Source organism: Rhinoderma darwinii, chromosome 3 (genome assembly GCF_050947455.1).
Source record: "Rhinoderma darwinii isolate aRhiDar2 chromosome 3, aRhiDar2.hap1, whole genome shotgun sequence".
NCBI classification, from domain to species: domain Eukaryota; kingdom Metazoa; phylum Chordata; class Amphibia; order Anura; family Rhinodermatidae; genus Rhinoderma; species Rhinoderma darwinii.
Window position 1 is genome coordinate 16,767,011 of NC_134689.1, and position 23,349 is coordinate 16,790,359.

The 23,349-nt window shown below is 42.7% G+C and overlaps 1 protein-coding gene across 1 annotated transcript in view; it reads right to left on the reverse strand.

Annotated features, from left to right (window-relative positions):
• CCND2 (cyclin D2) overlaps positions 1–23,349 on the reverse strand; it is a 46,444-nt gene that overhangs the window by 21,041 nt on the left and 2,054 nt on the right. The window contains exons 2-4 of the mRNA XM_075856042.1: positions 22,412–22,627; positions 17,418–17,577; positions 750–898 (exon numbers count right to left, since the gene is read on the reverse strand). Of these exons, the coding sequence (XP_075712157.1) occupies positions 750–898; positions 17,418–17,577; positions 22,412–22,627 (525 nt within the window). The remainder of the gene's footprint in view (positions 1–749; positions 899–17,417; positions 17,578–22,411; positions 22,628–23,349) is intronic.

The following is a 23,349-nucleotide window of genomic DNA, read 5'->3' on the forward strand; positions in this document are numbered from 1 at the left end:
TGCCAATTTGACATCATCAGGATGGGCGTTCAGCCTCCGGATGTAAACAAAAAATGTTCCCATTCACTGACCGCAAGCCGATATCTTAAAACGGTGAGGAATTAAGTTACAAGGATTTTATTTTATATACAAAACATATATAAATGATAATATAACATAGCTCCATATAGCAAAATAACGTCATATTAGAATGAAAAAATGTCGGCACCATGCCCAGCGTACCCGACTGACGGCCTGAACAAATAGCCACTTATACCAGTACATAGATTCCTATGAATACCAGTTTGTGAATTGCGCTGTGTACAGTGATATTCCCTCCAGATGCGTTTTGGAACCACGTGTGAAATTTCAAGTATCTCAATCCCTTTTGGAGTCCAGAAAGTTTCACGTGTGACGTTTCGGGCACACAGCTTCTCACTTGGCTCGGTGTTCCCCTTTAAGCGATGGTTTGCACAGGAGACAGTCTAGGCTGGGTAAGCAGCTGCTGCTCCGTGCCAAATGACAAATGCTCTTTTAAGGGCATTGATTCAGCAGTAAGAAATACCGCACCTAAACAAAACTCTTAAGACTCATCAAAAACTTAAAGTGGCAAAAACAATCCCGGCTGCAGATACAATATGGAGGCCGAAAACTTCAGGGGAATTCCACATATTTTTTTTTTCATTTTTTTTTTGCTTGTGTTAATATTTTTCCAAGTATAATGTTAACACTCAAAATTATCATGGGAAAAAAAAAAAAAGGATACTCACCACATCTGTGTTAGTAATCTTAGCCAAGTGCTCCGTCAGACCATCACCGGAGAGATCGCTTTCTGCGTCGTCCAACTGCAGCCCACAGATTGCGGCTCCCACGCTTCCAGTCGCTATCATAGATGGTGGGTACAAGGCGAAGTTAAAATCTGCAAAGAGCAGGAGAAACAGTCAGGAAAAAGCAGGAAATTATTGCGCGGTGCCAAGATGTGAATTAACCACAGTGAGGCTCAGCTTTAGTTATAGATGTAGCAGAGCTGAGAAGGTTTTGGACTGAATATCTTAAAGGAATACTTCTGTTATACCATATGAAAGGATCGACACAGGGATTCTTTCTTTGGTGTTCTGTAAAGTTGTGTCATGCTCCGCTCTCCCTCAGACCCTGGCATAATTCAGTGCATAGGTGTTCCCCTTTAACAATGACAAAGCACTAAGCATGTAGGCCAAACGATTTAAAGGAGTTTGTCAGGACCGAAAAACAACATTTACAAAAAAAAGAAAAGTAAAATAGGTTTTTTTCCTGAGATTTGATTTTTTTTTTCTGCATTCCTAGAAAACTCCTTTTTAAGCGGTTGTCCAGTCATAAGAAATTGATGACCTATCCTCAGGATAGGCCTTCGATATCTGATCGGTGGGTGTCCAACTACCAGCACCCCCGCTGATCAACTGTTTTGAAGGGGCCGCTTGAATGGAAGAAGACACTTAATACTATGAACCGCTGCCTGTTGCCGATTTACAGTACGAGCAGATAAGAAATGAAGGAAGCAGCGCTCATGTGAACACTGCGGCCCCTTCAAAACAGCTGATCGGCGTGGGTGCCAGTAGCCGGACCTCCACCGATCAGAAGTTGAGATCCTGAGGATAGGCCATAAATTTCTTATGACTGGACAACCCCTGTAAGTTACCCGTTTTTGTTTCTTTTTTCAACATTTTCCGTTGACAAGGGCGCTCATACATATTAGATGAAAGTCGGCCAAACCCGCCAATTTCTGCAGAGTATCTAATGTGTAAGTGGGTGTCCCGACTCTGATGGCACAAAAGAATTGAGACAGAAGAAGAGGGCATGTTGGATTTCAATCCGGAGATAAGTTGCCACCAGAGGTCTCTGGAGTGAACAGAGGTGCAGCGGCTTATTCCCCCCTCCCCTTTGACACACATGCACATTTGGATGGTAGCTATCGTAGGTGTATAGGCAATTTAATGGGTATGGTCAGGGCCGCGACTGCACACGGTGAATCCGGGCAAGGGCCGGACATAGTGCTCATGGGGGGGGCCCACTCAACCACCAGGAGCGCTACACAGCTGTAGTTTCAATTTGCAGGGCGGCAGACTAGGACCTCACAAATATATAGGGCCAACAAAAGGGGACCTAACTTCTAAATGGGGCATAAAGGGGACCTAACTTCTGTATGGGGACACAAGGGAGGCCTAACTAAGGTATGGGGGCATGTAGGGACATTTAACTGTCGAGTGAGTTACAACGCAATGGGGCCCACATAAACCTTGCGCCAGCGCTGGGTATAGTGCGGACAGATACCATTTTTCTCAGGGGGCATTAGGATTGGCCATGTCAGATCTCTTTGACCAATCTTCTTCCAACTCCATAGAATGGGGGGGGGGGGAGAGGTTATGTTCATAGCTAGCAGGACATGACAAATTCAGCTCTGCTACATCTGAACATTTATGTTTCAGGAATCAAAAATGAATTGACATCTTTTCCTGCTTCCAGCAATATTCCTGTTACACGAGAACGTGCGCTAGCTCAGAGAACTGCCAAATGTGATGCATTATTAGATATGTAACTCGTACGCTGTGATTCCCGTCTGGTATAAAGAGTCACAGTGCGTACGCCAGCCAGCACTGCTGTAGGTCTCGCTCCACGTGTGGTCACAAGAGACCACGGGCAATGTCCAATCACCTAGTTCACCTCTTTAATGTCATTCAGAATGCAAACGAGACAGCGAGCAAATGGCTAGAGGCCCAGAGTGACCGGGGATCTGCCCTCACAAAGTCCCTGCTCTCCTCGCGCTAACCTCTCCCGCACGCACCATAAACTTGGCCGTCAAAATCTCACACGTCTGGGCTTTGTTGCACAACAGGCTGTAAAACGTATCAGCGGCTCCGATTTTTTTAGCATATTAATTAACTCAGTGGCGGACACAGACTGCAAAAGGCCCCTGTGCAGATAATGTGCCAGGGCCCCCCCGCCCCCCCCCCCCAATACCGACAAAGTTACCTAAACATATATATGCATATAAAAATAAACCTTACTAATAAAAATTATGAAGGAAGATTTATATTGTACATTTTATTACCAGTTTAGAACACAAGTAACACATTTTTTTCCGGGTTAAATTCTTATCTAAACTAAGTCCCTAAATGTGGGCAAAGAAAATGAAAAACCTATACTCACCTCCTCCGGCGCCTCCGTTCCCCCTCCGCAGCCCCTATCCCTTTCTGTGTTTACAAAGCTGCTGTGGTGACGCGCGGTCGATGGCACATGACCGCTGCAGCCAATCAATGCCCTCAACAGCGATTTGCTGTGGAACTACTGTCCTCAGCAGCACACCAATGAGGAGTTATTGGCAGCAGCGGTCACGTGCCATCGGCAGCGCGTCACCAGTGCAGCCTTGTACACTTGTAACACAGACCGAGACAGGAGGATGGGGGCTGCGGCGGGTGAACGGAGGCGAGGGAGGAGGTGAGTATAGTTTTTTTATTTTCTTTGCCCACATTTAGAGACTTAGGTTAAATTGAATCATTGAATATAACACAAAGCACTCATGCAACTGAGATGCAATAATTTAGATGATCTTATCATGCTTAGCTTACTGCACTGTTATCTATCAAGCAGGACTGAATCTCAAGATATCTACAGAGGGGGCTGTATGGCGTTATCTACAGGGGGGACTGTATGGCGCTATCAACAGAGGGGGCTGTATGGCGTTATCTACAGGGGGGACTGTATGGCGCTATCTACAGAGGGGTCTGTATGGCGCTATCTACAGGGGGGTCTGTATGGCGCTATCTACAGGGGGGACTGTATGGCGCTATCTACAGGGGGGACTGTATGGCGCTATCTACAGGGGGGACTGTATGGCGCTATCTACAGGGGGGACTGTATGGCGCTATCTACAGGGGGGACTGTATGGCGCTATCTACAGGGGGGACTGTATGGCGCTATCTACAGGGGGGACTGTATGGCGCTATCTACAGGGGGGACTGTATGGCGCTATCTACAGAGGGGGCTGTATGGCGTTATCTACAGGGGGGCTGTATGGCGTTATCTACAGGGGGCTGTATGGTGTTATCTACAGGGGGGACTTTATGGCGTTATCTACAGTGGGGTCTGTATGGCGTTATCTACAGGGGTTCTGTATGGCGTTCCCTACAGGGGGGGTCTGTAGGGAAAGTCATACAGCCCCCCCCTGTAGGGAACGCCATACAGACCCCCCTTTAGGGAACGCCATACAGACCCCCCTGTAGGGAACGCTATACAGCCCCCCCTGTAGGGAACGCTATACAGCCCCCCCTGTAGGGAACGCCTTACAGCCCCCCCCTGTAGGGAACGCTATACAGCCCCCCCCCTGTAGGGAACGCCATACACCCCCAATCACTCAAAAAAATGCGACCTACAGTGTGAAAAGACAAAAGACATGTATCCCCTATCCACAGGATAGGGGATACATGTGTGATCGCTGGCATTGATAGGGAGAGCGGGGGACCGAAAGTCCCCCGAAGTTCTCCATCACTCACCTCTGACTTCCGGTGTCTGCGCAGCTCAAGTGTGACCGGCGCTCCATTCATTTCTACGGAGCTGCCGACACAGACCCCGGAAGTCCGAGGTTTGTGATGGAGAACTTCAGGGGACTTTCGGTCCCCCGTTCTCCCTATCAATGCCAGCGATCACACACGTATCCCCTATCCTGTGGATAGGGGATACATGTCTTATGTTTAATGGCAGAGCGGGGAGATACTCCCTGCTCTGCCGTAGTGTTCCGTGGCATCGCGCTGTAGCAGCCATAGCGGCAGCTAGCGGAGATTCCGGCCAAGGTGGGGGCCCGTGCCGGCAGGTGACGCGGGCCCCCTCATGCCGCGGCCCCGTAGCAGCCGCTACGGCTGCTATAGCAGTAGTTACGCCCCTGTGTTAGGGGGAGTTCACACTGAGGTTTTTTTCGCGAAAAACGTCAGAAAGTGCCTCCCATTGAAATCCATGAAATTTTTCCTGCGAGCAGTAAAAACCGCATGCGGGAAAAAGAAGCGCAATGCCCTTTCTTCGGGCGTTTCTGTCTCTGACTTCCCATTGACAACAATGGCAGGCAGAAAATGCGTTTTTTGCTGCGTTTCCCTGCCCACGGCCCGATGGCCGAAAAACGCCACAAAAAAACGCAATGAAAAACGCGGGAAGTGTTCTACCGGCAGGTCAAAATATGCCTCAAAATTCCGGAAGGAATTATGAGGCAGATTTTTCTACATAAAAACTTCTCCCTTCTGACATGAACTTTTTAACTTCATCTACCTGTCCTCTGCAGTCTGCACGTCCTCCACTCGTCCTGTGTCTGTCCTCCGCTCATCCTATGAGTTCTCCGGCAGTCCTGACTGTACTGTCCAGCCGCCCGAAGTCTTACGTCGCACCGCCCCCTGTCCTCTCCCCTGCCTGAGCGCTCCTCCTACCACCAGCATCGCCGTCCTGTCCTATTCATCTGTGCCAGATTGGCAGTGCAGTGTAGCGGCTATCACCGGGCCCGGGCACCCGCCCCCTCCCTCCCGATTGGTAGTGCAGTGTGGCGGCTATCACCGGGCCCCCGCCCCCTCCCTCCCCTCATGCCTAGTGTTGTGATGCTACTAGGCATGAGGGGGCCCGTGCCGCCAGGCCTGGTACATAAAATGTAATGTGCCTGTCAGGGCGACACGGGCCCCCCCATGCCGCGGGCCCCGTAGCAGCTGCTACGGCTGCTACTGTGGTAGTTACGCCACTGAACGGGCCCCCTTCCCACGCGGGGCCCTTGTGCAGCTGCACCGGCTGCACATGCGGTATGTCCGCCCCTGAATTAACTGCTGCAAATGGGGCGGCAAATGTCTCTGAATGCAGAGTGTGGCCCCGAATTGTGAAGAGTCCTCCTCACCTCCATCTAATGAGTGTCAGACCTCCTCAATGCGATATCAATTCAACCTGACAGGCCCACAAAAAGACAAAGGCCCAACAAGGGCCTTTTTTTTGGGGGGGGGGGGGGCGAGCAGTGTTGGGTCAGGGTGGGGGGGTGCTCATTGAAATTGCAATTGGGCAACATTTTTCCAAACCAACCAAGTCCAACTGATGTGAACAGGAGGAGGTGAACATTATAAATGGCCACCTTGGAGTGCAAGATAACGCTAGGCCTCAGAAATCTAATAGCGAAGTTGGAATTGTTGCCCATAGCAACCAGACTCTGTTTCATTTTTCAGAGCAGTTTAGAATATAAGGCTATGTTCACACAGCGGATTCCACTTTGAAATTGGACGAGAATCCGCGGTTTTGCATTGAAAACTGCCGCTAATCTGTATCTACCCTACCCGGTTTTCAGGCAGCTTTAATTACAGCTTCCATTACCATAGATACATACTTATTGGGTCTAATGGATGCAAATTACTGTAGAATTCCTTTAATCCAGCATTGATGGTACTGGAAATGTGTCTGCCAGATAATCGAATATTCTGGATTATTGGAAGGGCATAGAAAAATACATAAAATGTAGAGACATTTCATTTTTTTGTGTTTTTTTTACATTATTTTGCAGTTCTAATGTGGAAACGTGGCAGATTATCAGATTTTCTGGATTATAGGACGTTTAAGTAAAAACAGAATAAAAAATAAGTCTTGTTTTATACGCATATTGACACCATAAGTGAATATTTAAGAGTGAGGGTATGTTCACACGGGCTATTTTCAGACGTTTTTCGGGCTGTAAAAGCCCCTAAAAACGGCTGAAAATACAGGGGCTGAATGGCTCCAAACATCTGCCCATTGATTTCAATTTGAAAAACGGCGTTCCATTCGCACGGGACTGTTTTTACGCGGCCTATTTTTGGAGCAGTTTTACATTGACTCAATAGGAAAACCGCTCCAAAAACGGACGTAAAAAATGTCGCAAAAAACGCAAGTTACTTAAAAAACGGCTGAAAATCAGTTGCTGTTTTTCCATGAAAACAGCTCCGTATTTTCAGCCGTTTTTTGTTAAGCGTGTGAACATACCCTCAGGGTTCGTCCACACGTAGCGGAATTGCTGCGTATTTTCAGTTCGGAATTACAGACGGCAAATACGCAGCAAAATACAGTAGCAGCAAAGTGGATGAGATTTAAGGCTGGGTTCACACAACCTATTTTCAGACGTAAACGAGGCGTATTATGCCTCGTTTTACGTCTGAAAATAGGGCTACAATACGTCGGCAAACATCTGCCCATTCATTTGAATGGGTTTGCCGACGTACCGTGCCGACGACCTGTAATTTACGCGTCGTCGTTTGACAGCTGTCAAATGACGGCGCGTAAAATGACTGCCTCGTCAAAGAAGTGCAGGACACTTCTTGGGACGTTTTTGGAGCCGTTTTCTCATAGACTCCAATGAAAACAGCTCCAAAAACGGACGTGAAAAACGCGAGTTGCTCAAAAAACGTCTGAAAATCAGGGGCCGTTTTCCCTTGAAAACAGCTCTGTATTTTCAGACGTTTTTGGTCACTACGTGTTCACATACCCTGACAATCTCATCCACACGCTGCGTAAAATTTCCAAACAGAAATTGACCCGCGGTGCTTTTTTTTCGTACATGTCAATTCCTGCTGCGGAAAAGGAATGAAGGACTGAATTGTTGCGTTTTTCAGAGGAGATGTCACCATTTCCCAACATTGAGAAAAACGCAGCAAAATTCGCACCATTTTCTGCAGTAAAAAACGAAGGATATAGTGCGTTTTATCCGCAGCAAAATTATGGAATTGCTGCAGAAATTCCGTTACGTGTGGACAAGCCTTTACTCAGATCTCAAAAACTGGCAGTCGATGGGTATTCATTTGTGGTTTGCAATGCAAAGTTCGAATTTCTACTAAGTAGACGCATCAAATTAAAACTTCACGTCTTGTATATTTCTAGCAGACATCTAAGGAGACTGTAAAGTACTGGAGAAGCTTCCTGCCCCGTAAATCCATATCTGACATTGGGCATTACCTTGTAAAATCCAAAAAGTTCAACCATAATATAAAGCCTTTCAGACGTCCACTTATGGCAAGTCCATAAAAACTTCTATACAGTTCGGTTTTTGGGAAAGCTGGGTGACCACCAATAGAGTGGCTATTACAGCTCCCAAAAGGGGTGTTCACCCAGCTTTCCCAGACTCCGGAATGACAATTTGGCCTAGTTATGCATTGATCTATCCACAGCTCCAATTACACTGCATAACGGAGCAGATTCGCCGTTTAGAAGTCTAGGTAAGCAGTTTTTTTTACCAGTGTTTTATTTGTTTTTTACATTTTTTTTTAATGGGAAACTTTAAATAATAAAAACATCTATAAAGGATAAATGTGATGACTGTGCACAAAGCTGAAATGAATGCAGATTTTGGTTAACGGTTTGTAGGTGTAATATTTCACGATATTCCAGGAAAACGAAAAGCCCTGACTAATGTAAACGTTTTGTTTTTTTGCTCAACAGGCCTAGTGTTAACGCTGAACGTGCAAGTTTGGTTAACCAAGAGCCACACCTTTCCTTTTTAAGAAAAAAATGACTTGACATAAGGGATGAGCTAAATGCAACTTTTTGTTTTATTTCGAGCAGCCACGGCCATATTTAGGCCTATTTCAGATGGCCATAAAACAGGAATTATAGGGTCTGAATGACATATGGCCCCTATGTGGCTCTACTGAACTTCGATCTATGGTGATCCAAGTCTGATTTAGTAAAACCAAGCAGGGTCTGGTGGTTAAGGCCCTAACATGGACCCTAAAATGCCCGTATTATGGGCATCTGAAATAGGTTTTATGTCCCTAGCGGATGCTGGTAGACTGCATTGTCAATTACTGAGCAACTGTGTCCCCCCTTACCCCTCACAAGGGGTATGTCCCAGGGTAAATACATGTATTTTTTGGTCGTTTTGCAATGACCGGGGGTCGTGGTTTAGTTGATAGGCTGTGCCATCGTTATTTGATTGGTGGGATCCATCCGTCGAGAGCCCACTGATTTCTAGGACAATGAGGTCAGGGGTCCTGTACAGCTAAGCGCCTGGGTAGAATATATTTTCCGGATAGAACATATATTTCTCCTTAAGTGACATTACAACACTCGCAATATATCATATTCTATTTCAGTGACATCACTACTCTCTTAATGTACCACATATTTTATTGGGGTGACATCACCACTCTCCCGATACACCGCATAGTCTACTGGAGTGACATCACCACTCTCTCCATATACCACATTCCCCTAGGGGTGACATCACTAATCTATAATATTACATCATAACTATATATTTGATAATGCACACCAATAGATATGCGAGTTATTATATTCAGCTATAGCAAAAGTATCCCAGTGGTTAACAAAAATGATGTAGTGACTCACGATACCCAGATTAAAACATCTCCGTTTCTTGGCTAAGAATACGTAGAAAAATCTTGTTTATTTAGCGCAGAGGCGAGAGGCCTGTGACATTTTATAGATCCCTCAGCGCTTCGAGTAACTTCAGACAAAACATGTCCAGTTGACTCTACTGACCTCATCCACCATTATAATAAACGGCTCAATTAGTGCCAAATGTCATCACTATGTAATTGTCACATACACAAAAATAGTGAAACGGGACTATTTTTAGTATTCTGTGGCGTAATGCCGCAGAAATAGATGACATAGAGGTTACTAGTAATGCCCCGGGAAACGCTTGTTTCGAGCCACTTGGTTGTCCAAGATTTAGAATAAATCTCCCAAATAGCACCGACCTGTAAGAAATAGGAAAATAAAAAAATATCTACTATATGTAATGTATGAATTTGACGCTTCAAGGACCTGATGAATGTGTGGGGGGGCCTCTGGGCAAACCGTTCTCTACACGGTCCATATGTTACCACCATATAATACACAAAATGCCACCACAGTACCCAAATAACAGAGCTACATAGTGCCAAAATAGAACCGCCATACAGTGCGCTAGTAATAATGACAGTGCTGAGCTGTAACAAAAACTTACTTCACCTGGGGCAAAGACCCAGCTCACTGTCCCAAGCCCGGTAACTAAATACGCAGGACGAGGCAGAGTGGCTTGTTGGCACCCGCCTGACATCCAACAACTGGGGCATATGCCCTGCCAAACTCCTGTTCCCTACACAGCTCTGGTCCCAGGTTTCCGAACATCGGAGCCCCCAGGGCATTTGCCCCTTTTGCCTTGCCTACCCGTCCGTGCGGTCAGACCACATCGTCCCTCAGTGACATTGCATCTGTAGTGATGTAACGTGAGATCTAATCACTGCAGGCCGTCAATAGGGCCATAATATCCCGTAGCGGCAATTGGATGTTGCAGCCACATAATTTAAATGCCTATATCTTTAAATGGACTAGTCATATAGTAGTCCCTTTTTAACAACTTAAATCTTTATATAATGTAGCGTAACCTTGCAAATACTTTTCTTCACATATTTTGTACTGATTTTATGTAACACTTTTTATGTGCCATACACATAGATTAGCACATTTTAGCTTTAGCAGTGGTGCAACAAAAATGTAGATGCCGTTTTGGTTGTGACTGGAGTCACATGATTCAAGCAAAAGATTTTATGACTATTTGTACTGTAGAATAATTTTCAAAACTGGAGTGTTCCTTTAAGTTCATTATTCTGAGAAGGGATTGTCCAAAGGACAATAATGTGATGCCGGGAAATGTTAAAGTCTTGTTTTTTGAACCTTGATCTGCTGATCGCTGGCCTCTACGCATACATACTCTCAAAAAGAAAAACAAAATCCCTCCAACATCTAGAGCGATGCTGTTCTAGGAAACAAGTAATACACTGATCACATTCAGTACACAGAACGAGGGTCTCCAGACCACTAGTCTGAGTGACGTGACCAGACGTCACGCGGGTACTCAACCGGTTAATATTCTGAGTGCCCATAAAATTACCTTAATAGAGGCCTTGTCAGTAGATATTCTCCTGGAAGGCAGTCCTCCTTTCCAGTGGGCACATTTCCCAGTAGAAGACAAATCTCCCAGTGGAAAAAACATAACTTGTTGACAGTAAATCAGCTGATATAAAATGGCAGCTTGTTCTTTACTTGAGATATCCAATCAGACGCATTCATACGTTTTCAATAACTACCAACAGAACCGAGAAACAGATACTTCACCCTTTAGGAGACAGAATGGAAAATTGGCGCAACCTTTCCTATTCTCGCCTTTACTTCACTTGAAAGTGACCGACCAGAAGAAAAAGTCCCTTTAATAATGTGTGATGGTGCAGTGTTGTCATTGAGACCTTGTGTTGATCCAAATCAACAAACCCATCAATGTTCCCATATATACAAGCTAGGAAGGATATAGATATTGTTGTTTAAGTGAATCCACACAAGGTCCCCATGACAACACTGTACCTGACAGAGATTCCGATGACATGTCCCCTTCTGATTTATAAGTAGTGCAGCCTCAGGCTTTCGGCCTATAAGTTCGCGTGATTATATCTCAGGCTAGATACAAGATTTTAAAAAACGGTTTTCACGGTTTTAGTTTACACTAAAATACCTTTTTTAATAGCCTTCTGGTGGGTCTCCAGATACATATTATTTGTGTGACTCTGTGTTCTGTGGCTGACATCATTTATAAAAGGAGTATGAGGAGCAGATAAAAAGATCAGTTTTGGTAATTGATGGTCTGCTATGCACAAATAGCAAAGGGTTGTCTGGTTTACAAAACCCATTTTAAAACATCCTATTAGGGCATTCCGAGTAAGAAGATCTCTCATTCAACACTTTCATCAAATAGCCGGAAACTGAGAACGGCCACAAAAAAAGTCTCGCTCTCTTTGGAGGACCCAGCATGTCAGTACTTTACATGGATAGACTATTAATTTCAATGGGCCCCTTGTAATGCTTCGTTTTGCCTGTGGTGGCACTACAGGGGAATTGAGCATTTGCTGCCAGACCTTTCGAACAAAAAAGGATTTTCCAAAATGGACAACCCCTTTAAAAAGGGATGCTGGGCTGGTTATACAAAAAAAATAGGCCTGTCTACACAGGGGCATTAAAAAGTTCTTGAGTTGTCTTCTTCTCAAAACGACCACTGAGACCGCTAGTGTGGTAGACCGCGGGCGCCGATAGTAATGTCTTGGGGACATTACACTAGTAATTACAAGTTCTCGGAAGTTTCCAGAATTCCCAACTATTTTGAAGGATAGTAAATGACAAAATCCCAAATATTCCCTCTGGCTCGATCCGATGGTCACCACTGCATGATTATAATATGACATATTATATTTAAAAAAAAATTTTAACAAAAAGATTCTGCCAGGAACAAAAATACCCCTGATTACCAGTCGTTTGCATCAAGTATCATTATTTAGTCCATAATATCTTGCTGTCAAGATATCCTAAAGCAGCAACGACCAGATATCTCTATCGAGCTTGGCAATAAAAAACCCCGAAATATTGGTAATTCCTTCACCAGGCGGTAATACTACTAAATGATCCAATATTGGCATTAGTGATGACAGCAGATTCCAGGGAAGAGAACAAACTATTGATTACTTTCAACTCTATAACCCCCATCTTCCATTATGACAGGTGATCTTAAAGGGCCAGTAAGCCAAAATTCTAAGATAATATAGTGCCTTTTATGAGCCCTCAGCCAATCAGGTGCAGCGAGGCTCACATAGCGGCTTCTTCCACCTGCGTAGACACAAATAATTAACTCTATGCAGGTCGAGGGAGCCGCCACATGGATGCTCTCGGAGAAATGAGACTAGCTAATTTGCACGCTAAGATTTATAACCCATAACCTGTATGAATCTGTGAGATTGGCGGCATACGGAGGTTCAGTATGGGCCCATAGAGTTCTTTGGGCGTCGTATCACAGATTCTTACACTAGCTTCTAGGGGGGAATGTGGTGCAGAACTGTGGCTCCTGGAGTACATACAGCTCCATACTATGTCAAAATGTTATTTTCTTGCTGAAAGCTCTTTACCCCCAGTAGTGAGTTTTACACAAGTTTAATGCTGGGTTCCCACGACCTATTTTCCTCGATTTACGCCTGAAAATAGGGCTCCAATACGTCGGCAAACATCTGCCCATTCATTTGAATGGGTTTGCCGACGTACTGTGCCGACAACCTGTCATTTACGCGTCGTCGTTTGACAGCTGTCAAACGACGACGCGTAAAATGACTGCCTCGTCAAAAGAAGTGCAGGGCACTTCTTTGGACGTAATTTGAGCCGTTTTTCATTGAATTCAATGAAGAACAGCTCTAAATTACGTCCGTCAATGACGCCTCGCAAAATGCGAGGACGAGCAATCTCCTGAAAACAGCTCCGTTATTTCAGACGTAAATGCAGTTTATGTGTGCACATACCCTAATACATTACAGCCGATCAACACTGGGACCACTTCAGCTAATAATGAGTTGCTATATTCCAGCCATGTTTACGAGTCAGGATATAGAGATACAGACCTCAAGACCTTTTCCTTTGCAGCATGCAGCTGTGTGACCGGTGTGAATGTGACCAACCCAATTAAAAAGCAGGGTTAGAGATCAGTCATTTCTATGCTGCCGCTCGCCGGTCCAAATTTCTCCCATGTTATAGTGGGTCATACTTCATTAATAAATGAAAGGGTATGTTCACCTTGGACCATCATTGTACAGTTTATATATAATCTACTGTACATAAAGAGTAGAGTAACGTTTTAAATACTTTACTTATCCTGTACTGATCCTGAGTTACATCCTGTATTATACTCCAGAGCTGCACTCACTATTCTGCTGGTGGAGTCACTGTGTACATACAATACATTACTTATCCCGAGTTACATCCTGTATTATACTCCAGAGCTGCACTCACTATTCTGCTGGTGGAGTCACTGTGTACATACAATACATTACTTATCCTGTACTTATCCTGAGTTACATCCTGTATTATACACCAGAGCTGCACTCACTATTCTGCTGGTGGAGTCACTGTGTACATACAATACATTACTTATGCTGTACTGATCCTGAGTTATATCATGTATTATACTCTAGAGCTGCATTCATTATGGGAGCTGAGCGCCCATAATGCAGTGGGCAGTTTCTTTCTCCTTCATCAGATTGCTATACTGTGTCTGGTGCATAGAGCGTTTCCAGAAGGCAATTCACCAAGTTCTGTGCAGACACTGATCAAGTAGGGAATGCTGGGAGATTTCAGGTCTGAAGCCAGGGGAATTGTGAATGCAGCTCTGGAGTGTAACACATGATCAATACAAGACAAGTAATGTTTGTTTTTTTCATATAGAACTATTATATATGTTAACTGTAGTTCAAGTGCAGATCACATATATGTCCACATATACGTTTTAGGTTTTGTCCCTGCAAGAGCATTTTTGCAACTCTTGTGGAATTGTGGGTAGCGCTTTATCCTCAAGACTAAGTTAAAGAAATGCATCAACACCTTATGCAAAAAGATTAGCTCAGCATAACTAGGACAGTTTGATTCTACATAGTGAGTTTGCAAAGGTTCAAAGGGCATTTCCTCCCAAAAAAAACGCTTTAATATAGCTTCCATTTCAGCTCTCACCAAACTCCTGAATGGCACAGTTACCTAGTTATGGAGGATTTTTTTGCTGCATAAAAACACTGATTGGCCCTTCGGGCATTGGAAAAGTTGTGTGTCAACCTCTGTAAGAGATAATGAAAGCCATATTGGTTGTCACCCGGCTTTCCCAGAAATACTGGAACTAAGATACAACAGAATGGACTTTTTGAAAATGTCAGAATAGGAAAACATTTTATTTTATTTTAGGGGAAATATTATTAAAAAATACCTAATTGAATTGTAAAATAAAGGGTAATTGTATAAAAATAGCTCGTTCCTCTACTGGTCGATTAATATGACATTTTAAAAGCCCAGTGTGGTACGTTCTCCTCGTCACTACTTACAGACATGCAAATGTGGTCTGTGTTTCTGTGAACTTGGTCTGTAAAGCTTCATATCTAGACTTTGCCTGTAACCAACGTTTAACATTCACCATGCACGTTATACATAAACCGATGTGACTCGTGTTCCCCGCAAGCAGATAACCATAAAAAGTATAGAATTCATGCAGGTTTTTCAATTTAAAGGATATGTCCACCTTGAAACACCCATTTAAATACAGATTTAATCTAGAAGAGTAACTTTGTAAGTACATTGCATTACTTATTTTGTACTGATCGTGAGTTACGGCCTGTATTATACTCCAGAGCTGCATTCATAATTCTGCAGGGTTCAGAATTGAAATCTCCCAGCCCTTCTTTCTGGCTCAGTGTCTCAGTGCATCCTGGAAAGAGTTATCTTTAAAGGGGTTGTCCAAGATTAAAAAAAACATGGCTGCTTTCTACAAAAACAGCACCACAAATGTCCCTGAGTTGTCGGGACGTGTGTGGTATTGCAGCTCAGCTCACTGGTTTTGGAAGAAAGCAGCAATGGTCTTCTAATCCTGGACAACCCCTTTAAACCAGGCCAGTCATCTGATGTAGGAAAAAACGAATTATCCCTCTGCATTACAGGAGCTCAGTTTAGCTGTTAGGGGTGTGTCTGTCAACAATCTTGTCGACAGATTTCATTGACAACTAGCAGAATTGTGAATGGAGATCTAAATGATAATACAGGCTGCAACTCAGGATAAGCAAAAGCAATGTTCTTACAAAGTAACTCAACTTTTTATTTAGATTATAAACTAAAATGGTGATCAAACGAAGACATACAAGGAATAAAATAGATGGAAGGGAAGCTCATTGATGCGGAAACCTGAAAAATGGTCTTTGCTGTTGTAAATTGATGGTCTGTTCCAACTAGGTAGGCAGCTATAGGCCAGATAAAAGTCAATATGGATACAATATAAGGCAAGGATGATGGACCCATGAAGACAATAGTAATATTGATAAAATCAGAGACCCAGCCCATTTCAGGGCGTATATAGACAGAAACGTGCCAAACTGATGCATTGGCAACATTTTCCAACATAATGGACAACCTTCTTATATTATACTATCTTTACCTAGAACTCTACGTTGTACCGGTCCTCTGTTATTCTTCCTAGAAATTTATGAATAAATGGTTGTTACCAGTTGGGGGTGTGTCCCTACAAAGACTGATACTGTCCAATCAGTGCTGACAGAGTGGGACTATGTAGGGACACGCCCCTTTGACAAGAGAAATGGTAACACCCACTTGCCAATGTATTTTTACATTTTCTAGGAGGAATAACGGCGTAACAGAGTTCTAAGAAAAGATGCTCCAGAATGGTTATTTCATGGGGAATACAAGTATTTACAAAAATAAACCTGTCAGGAGCGGGGAATGCTCCTCCTTAATTGTTGCCAACTCTCACAATCTCCTCCCCAATACCAAATATGGTGAAAGTGGTGTACAAAATTAGGAAAAAAGGTAAGCTTTTTTTTTTTTTCCCAGAAACCGTGCCAGTCTGTGCTATGGCAGTCCAAGTGATTGGGGCCAAGCTGCAATACCCGACACAGCCAATGGACAAGAGTGGCGCAATTTCTGACAAAAAAAAAAAAAAGCTTTGAGATGGTAATCAGAGCATGGTCGTAATGGACAATCAGAATATTAGTCAGGCTAATTTGCATATTAGTCATGGAGTTTCCAGACTTGCATTTCTTTCAACCATTAAAGGGTTTTTCACCTATTAAATGTCAACTTAAAACTACATAGATAGTTCAGAAGAGCTGCTGGACATTTTAAGCTCCTTTCACCATACTGGTACTATTGCTCTATTCAATAACATAAGGGTTAAGTATGAAGAATTGCAAAGCTCAGTTTCATATGTGGATAAGAACTCTAGGTGTGGTACAGAAATATGCACGCTCTCTGCCACACCCATCCATTCTCATAAAGTTTCTGTAAGCTAATTTATCTGCCTTGCCTTTAACCATTTTCTCCTTGCTGTAGAGCAGTAAGTCAATATATTGCCTCACATATGGCAGACATTTTTTTTGTGGACCAGTATTCATATTCCCACAAATGATCACCGCAACCGATTTTGCCAAGAGGAAGCCGCGGGCAGCCAGACATTTTCCCTGCAGCGGCCACTGCAGGGGAATTGTAGTATTACATGGCAGCCATTCAGATGACTAACAGAGCAGCTGTTTCACTATGACTCATAGGGGTGTCCTGAACGGGGAACCCCTCTATAAAGGGGCATGTATTCCCTAATAGGAGATATGGACAATTGATGGCATATTCACATTGACCGTTTTCATGACTCCCATAAACTCACATGGAAATCCATTCAATCTCCGAATGGAATATGACGACAACTTTACCAGGCGGAACTGGGGTTGGGCCATGAAGAATAGATACAGAAAGTATATTGGAAAATTGTATAACTTTATATTATACAAAGAATATATGCAGAAACCAAAATACCCCTTTAAGGAAAATAAAAATACAAAAATCCTCGCTCTTACCTGTGGCACAGAGTGCAATAAATGTCTGTGCGTGCTTCCGGACCATAAGCAGTTTATCTTTAGGTAATGGCAGCTTTATTAATATGTGTTCGATAAAGTCATGTGGTGTAACGGCAGCAAGGTTCCACTTCAATTTTCCCAGCACCACCAACTCCCACTCCTGGAAACCAAGAAAAAACTTAATTTATTTCAATTCAAATTTTTGGTGAGAACAGGAACGAGTTTTCTTCTTGACATAAGGAAGCAGCAATTTATTGCCTAGAGGTGGTTACCATAGGCCGACTTCCAGGACCTGCCCGTTACACGTGACACCTTTTTATAGCCTGCTCATGCGGCTCTTTAGAGATGCGTGAGCGCCCATGTGAGTGCATTGCTATAGGCAACATTTTTCTCATTTTCATCAATTTACTTGGTGTGAAAAAAAAACTACAAATGCCAAGGCATTAGGGTTGGGCTTCACCGGTTGCCCATTGGGATATACTATTGGGCCACAGCAACTTCCTATTCCAACTGTCCTTCGTATTTAATTGTGGTATATCCCTCGGAAAGATATCTGTGACGTGGGGACCATGGGCCAATGCATATTGCCCATCATTAAACACTGGTCTCTATCAGACTCTGCAGAAGTCCAAAGTTGACCAGGACTTATAGGCAAGAATCAGATGACCAGATTGGTCAAGACTAGAGACAGCTGGTGAAAAGACAGTTCCTATATCCAAACAATAAACCGCCAAATGTCCCATATTTAGTTCCATCCCAAGCAGCTTGCCTTGGACCTTGAAATAAGAGAATTCTCTTTTGGAAGGTGGACCACGTGTCCACGTCAAGTTTCAAGGAGAAACCATGACCAAGCCTAAAAAAAGCTGGTTGGAGAAGTTTTACCACAGTACTATAGAAGTAACCTAGATGTATTCTACCAAAATAGTATAGAAAATTTGAAATGTTCCAGACATCTTAAATCTTGGGGACTACGACTACATAGGACATATTCTGTAATGTTGCCACCCATGTAGTACATGGACGGCACAGGTCGGTCAGAGAGAGAGATGCTTTATGTTAGCAGAGGGGTATAATGAGCCGTGTACTCCCCTCTATGATGTCCATATGCACTCATATCATATGTCTCTTGAACCGCTTGTATACACCATATATTAGTAAAGGCACTCAAAGGGATCGGCAAGTATTGATATTTATTCGGTAGGGGGAACAGGGGTCTGTGCCCCCCATTTGGAGAGAGGAAAGTTGGCCATCTTCATTTTAGTCTCGGGGAGAAAAAAACATATCTTCCACCAGCCCTGTGGTTTACGGCCATAAAATAGGGCGGGGCTTATGTAAATGTGGCCCACGGTCGGCGTTTTTGTGAGGTTCTGTGGAACGGGGTGTGACCATACGGTCTCGCAGATGGGGATTCACATGTTGGGAGGTATGCATGAATAAATGCCTCGGAGGTGGTGGACCTTGCATTTCGCCTAAGAAGCTGCCACAATAGGTAGGGGTAAGCGGCGGTCCATGTGTGCAGCTCTCTCCTTTATAGTCTATGGGAGTTACGGAAAGAGCCGAGTGCACTTGCTGGAGTATTCCCACTCTACACGTGCACAGTTATTTATTAAAATGATAAAAGCTCTTGGAAAATGCATACGAAGCACAATCAATTTTGTGTTTTGCAACCCGTGAAATCAGATAGCTGTTTATGCTAGTATAGCTTACAGCAGCCGGTTCAAAGCAAGTACCTAGCTGCCGTCTTAAAGGATAGATGATAAGTGTTTGATCGATTGTGATCCTACCGATCAAGGGAACGGGGGTCCCGAGTGCCGGATGAATGGAGCGGCGGTCACACATGCGTGCTGCTGTTCCATACATTTTCTATGGGCCTGATGAAGATAGGTGATAGGTTGTTATAGTGAGATACACACGGCTGTATTACAGCTCTGTGTATGAGCCGATATGGAGCGCCGAGGACGGAATCCGCTCTGTGAGGTCAGTAAAGCATTTCCCAAAGCAAGATCCTTGATCTTTCAGGACAGGATCCCATCCTTGGCACTACATAAGGCAAGAAGTAATGTGGCCTTGTTGCGGCCATGTGCACGGAAGCCTAAGGTCGATTTACATGTCTATAGTTGCCAAAAAATTCTATTTTCATGGGACTGTCCCTTGAACAAGGCTGCAAACAGCATTTCTGGAGTGTTTGGGGGCATTCCGGAATGGGGCAGAACTTTTACATTTGTTTTTGGAATGTTGGCGAGTCCGCATGTCACAATTTCTCAAACTACCAACAAACAATCCCGGAAGCACAAAATTGTTGTGATCCTAAAGATGGATGTTTCACATAATTACAATTATTGTACATATGACCCCATTTGCCAACGCACCCGCCATGTAGTTTTATAAGGAAAATTCTGACATTTACATTTTACAATTTGACAGTAATTATTTTTATGTACAAATGATCAATTTTCTATTTTTATAGATATAGTCGACTTTTGACCGCTTACACTGGGTGGATATCCTTACCATCACTACTTGTTGCATGTAAAGGGCCTGACCATAGACATTCGATATCAGTTGGCCAATGAATTCTTCGGCCGACAGTAATGCATGTTATGTAAAGAGGACCTGTCCGCTCTCCTGACGTGTCTGTTTTAGTAAAACATTGCATTCCTCAAAATCAATTCTGGAGCATCTTTTCTTAGACCTTTACATTGTACTTTTCCTCTGTAATCCCTCCTAGAAATGTATGAATAAAACAATTGGGTATTACCAGTTGGGGGCGTGTCCCTACACCGCTGACACTGTCCAATCAGTGCTGACTGAGTGAGACAGTGCAGGGACACGCCCCTTTGACAAAGGAAATGTAAAACCCAGTTGTCAATTCATTCAGAAATTTCTAAGAGGAATAACAGAGGAACGGCACAACGCAGAATTTAAAAAAAAGATGTTCCAGAATTGTTATTTCATGGGGAATGCAAGTATTTACTAAAATAGATAGACATGTCAGGAGATGGGACCGCTCCTCTTTAAATACTAAATGGGAGATACTGGTCTGGCCGCCCCATAGATATTAGATTGTCAGCAGGTCCTGTCAACTGGATTGGATTGCAGACGCTGCAGTGATCAAGTGATTTCTGCGTGTTCGATTCTTGCCCCCAGAATCTGCTGTTTACCGGGAGTGCTTTATCATCCGTGTGCCCTAGTAGACAACGCCTTTAAAATGCCAATGGGCATTAGATATTTGAGGAGAAAGCCATCATCAAAGTAACGTCTATGGCAGCTGCCCGACCCTAGTCCAACAACTCCTATCAGGAAAACGTAGCTGGGTCAGATTAGATCTTTCCTGACTAATTTTCTTGCATGGATGTAATTGAGGGAATCCAACAGATCTTACCACTCAAAATTAAAGCAAGTGCTTGTTAACAATTACAATTCTACACATCAGCATTTCATAGAAAACACATCACGTGGTTTTTTAAGAAAATGAATAATGAAAAATATTGTAGTTGCCCATAGCAACTGATCATTTGCAAAATAAAAGCTAGTATCTGATTAGTTGCTAGGGACAATGACACAATGGGCCACATGCATAACACTATTGGAGACAAAAAATGTCCGTATTGACCATAGTAACCAATCAGATTTCAGCTTGTATTTTTTTAATGCAGTTTGGAAAAAGAAAGCTAAAGTCTGACTGGTTGTGGTGGGCGATTAGACCATTTTTTTTTTAACGCACAAGGCCGTTTTATACTGTGTCTATACCCCATGAAGGTACATTCATCTGTATGAGATCCATAAAGTCATCAGGGTGGCCAAGGGCGTATTAAAAGCCCTCTATAACATCTAGAAAGAATATTTAAGTGATATCTCAACTTTAAAAATCTTACTGTGTCATTTAGTTTTATGATAAATTGCTCTGTATCTAGGGGTATACATATAGGTGAGGAAGCCCCATATCAAAAATTAAAATGAAGCCCCCTTTTGTGCTGGTTAACACCCCTATCAACCTGGGTGCTGGTTTGCCCTCCATCTTCCGTTCAAGTGAATGGACCTAAGTTGCAATACTAAACACGGGCCATTGACAAAGATAGCGCCGTTTCTGGTAGAAAGCAGCCATGTTTTTCGAACTCATACAATCCCTCTGTAGTTAGATCTGTTGAGAGGGGATCCCGACATAGGTTCTCAATAGCCATTAAAATAAGCCAACCTAGACTGGGCCCAATATCTATGGGGCCGTCTAGTAGATGCATTGGGCTGTCTCAATGGTACATACACCCTTGGCTATACCATAGCCAAAGTATATAATTGAAGGCCTTACAGAATAATGTTGCTTTTAAAAAACTGTTAAAAACAAAAAAAATTGGATGGCATATCACATTGAGTTGTCTAAAGAAAAAATAATATCCCAGAAATTGTACAAAAGTGAACATAACTACTAAAACCGTTCTAAAATGTCAGAAAAAGATAAAAAAGTGTATAAAAAAATATTTTTACTAGTTATCAAACACTTCTAAAACTATCATCCTGTATATCCGAAACCAAAATATGTGCGATAATAATCACCCTCTTCATAAAAAAAGGTCAGAATTATTCTTTGAACCACTAGGTGGCAGTATATACCACAAAAGGAAAAACAGCTAGTCACCATATAAAAGTGCCTTCTACATAAGTATGTTGTACTAAAAATAAAATAATTAAAAAAATAATAATACTTAATTCATAGATATGCTTAATGGCATTTATTACACATGAAATTTCTGGATTGTTTTTATGTATATATAAAAATTTAGATATTATTGAAATGTATTATTATTTAGAAATAAATGTACAGATCCAAAAGGGCTTTACTCTAAAAAAAAAAAAAAAAAAAAAAAAAAAAGGAAAAAATAAATAAGTAAATAAATAGAATAAAAATATAGCACTAGAGAGTTAAAATACAGATACCTTTCCCATGGAAGAACACAAAAGGCTGTAAATATTTAGTTTAGGAAACAGGGGCTGCTTACCAGCAGCTCTTGGGGTTTGATTGAATTGTCAGTGTATATGCAAAGTTTCTCTGCAGTTAATGGAATAGTCTCTTTGAGTTTGGATGCTAAGAACATGCAGACAGCCCCCAGGAGTTGCAGATGGCATTTTCTGGTGGGAATAACAGCTAAAAACCTGTCCAGATAGTTCATTGCCAATGGAAATACTTCTTCCTCACACTTCTGCTCTTCACAGACCTGGAGAAAAAAAGGGGGTAAGGGAAAGAAAAAGGGGAAACAGGATTGAGGGTAGGGGGGGGGCAGATAGAAATAAGAAAGGAGGAATGGGGTAAAAGGAATGTGGAGAATAAAGATGTAAAAGCGTAAAAAAAAATAAGGTAGCAGGTGGAGAGGAGGAAATATTAGATAAAAATGTAAAAAAAAATTACATAAACAAATAAAAAATAATAATAATAATAATTTGAAATAGAAAAACAGTAAAACAAAAATACAAAAAAAAAAAAATACATTAAATCAAATGAAAAATATATAAAAAAATGGAATATAAAGGAAGTTAAAATAGGATCGAAAAAAAACAAGCAGCATGGAGGGGCATAGAAAATATTGGCATAAAAATGGAATTAAAAAAAAAAAAAAGGATAATGGGGAGATAAATTAGTAAAGTGCAGAAATTGGGGCATTTTATTAAATTATAGAAAATTTGGGTTATAGGTTTGAAGGAAAAGTCCAGAAAAAATGGAGGAAATATGGAAGGTAGAGGGGAGAGAGAAAGAGAGGAGAGGACAGGGTTAAATAATGCACTTTAAAATGTCATTAAAATGTAGCATTTTAATTCTACTTAATGATTATAAGATAATGAGACTAATGATGGGGTCTCAGGGCTGGAGCTCCACATCCCCCTGCACCCCTGTCCATGAGGCAGAGAGAGGAGCCATAGATTCAGGTCACACTCCACCCCA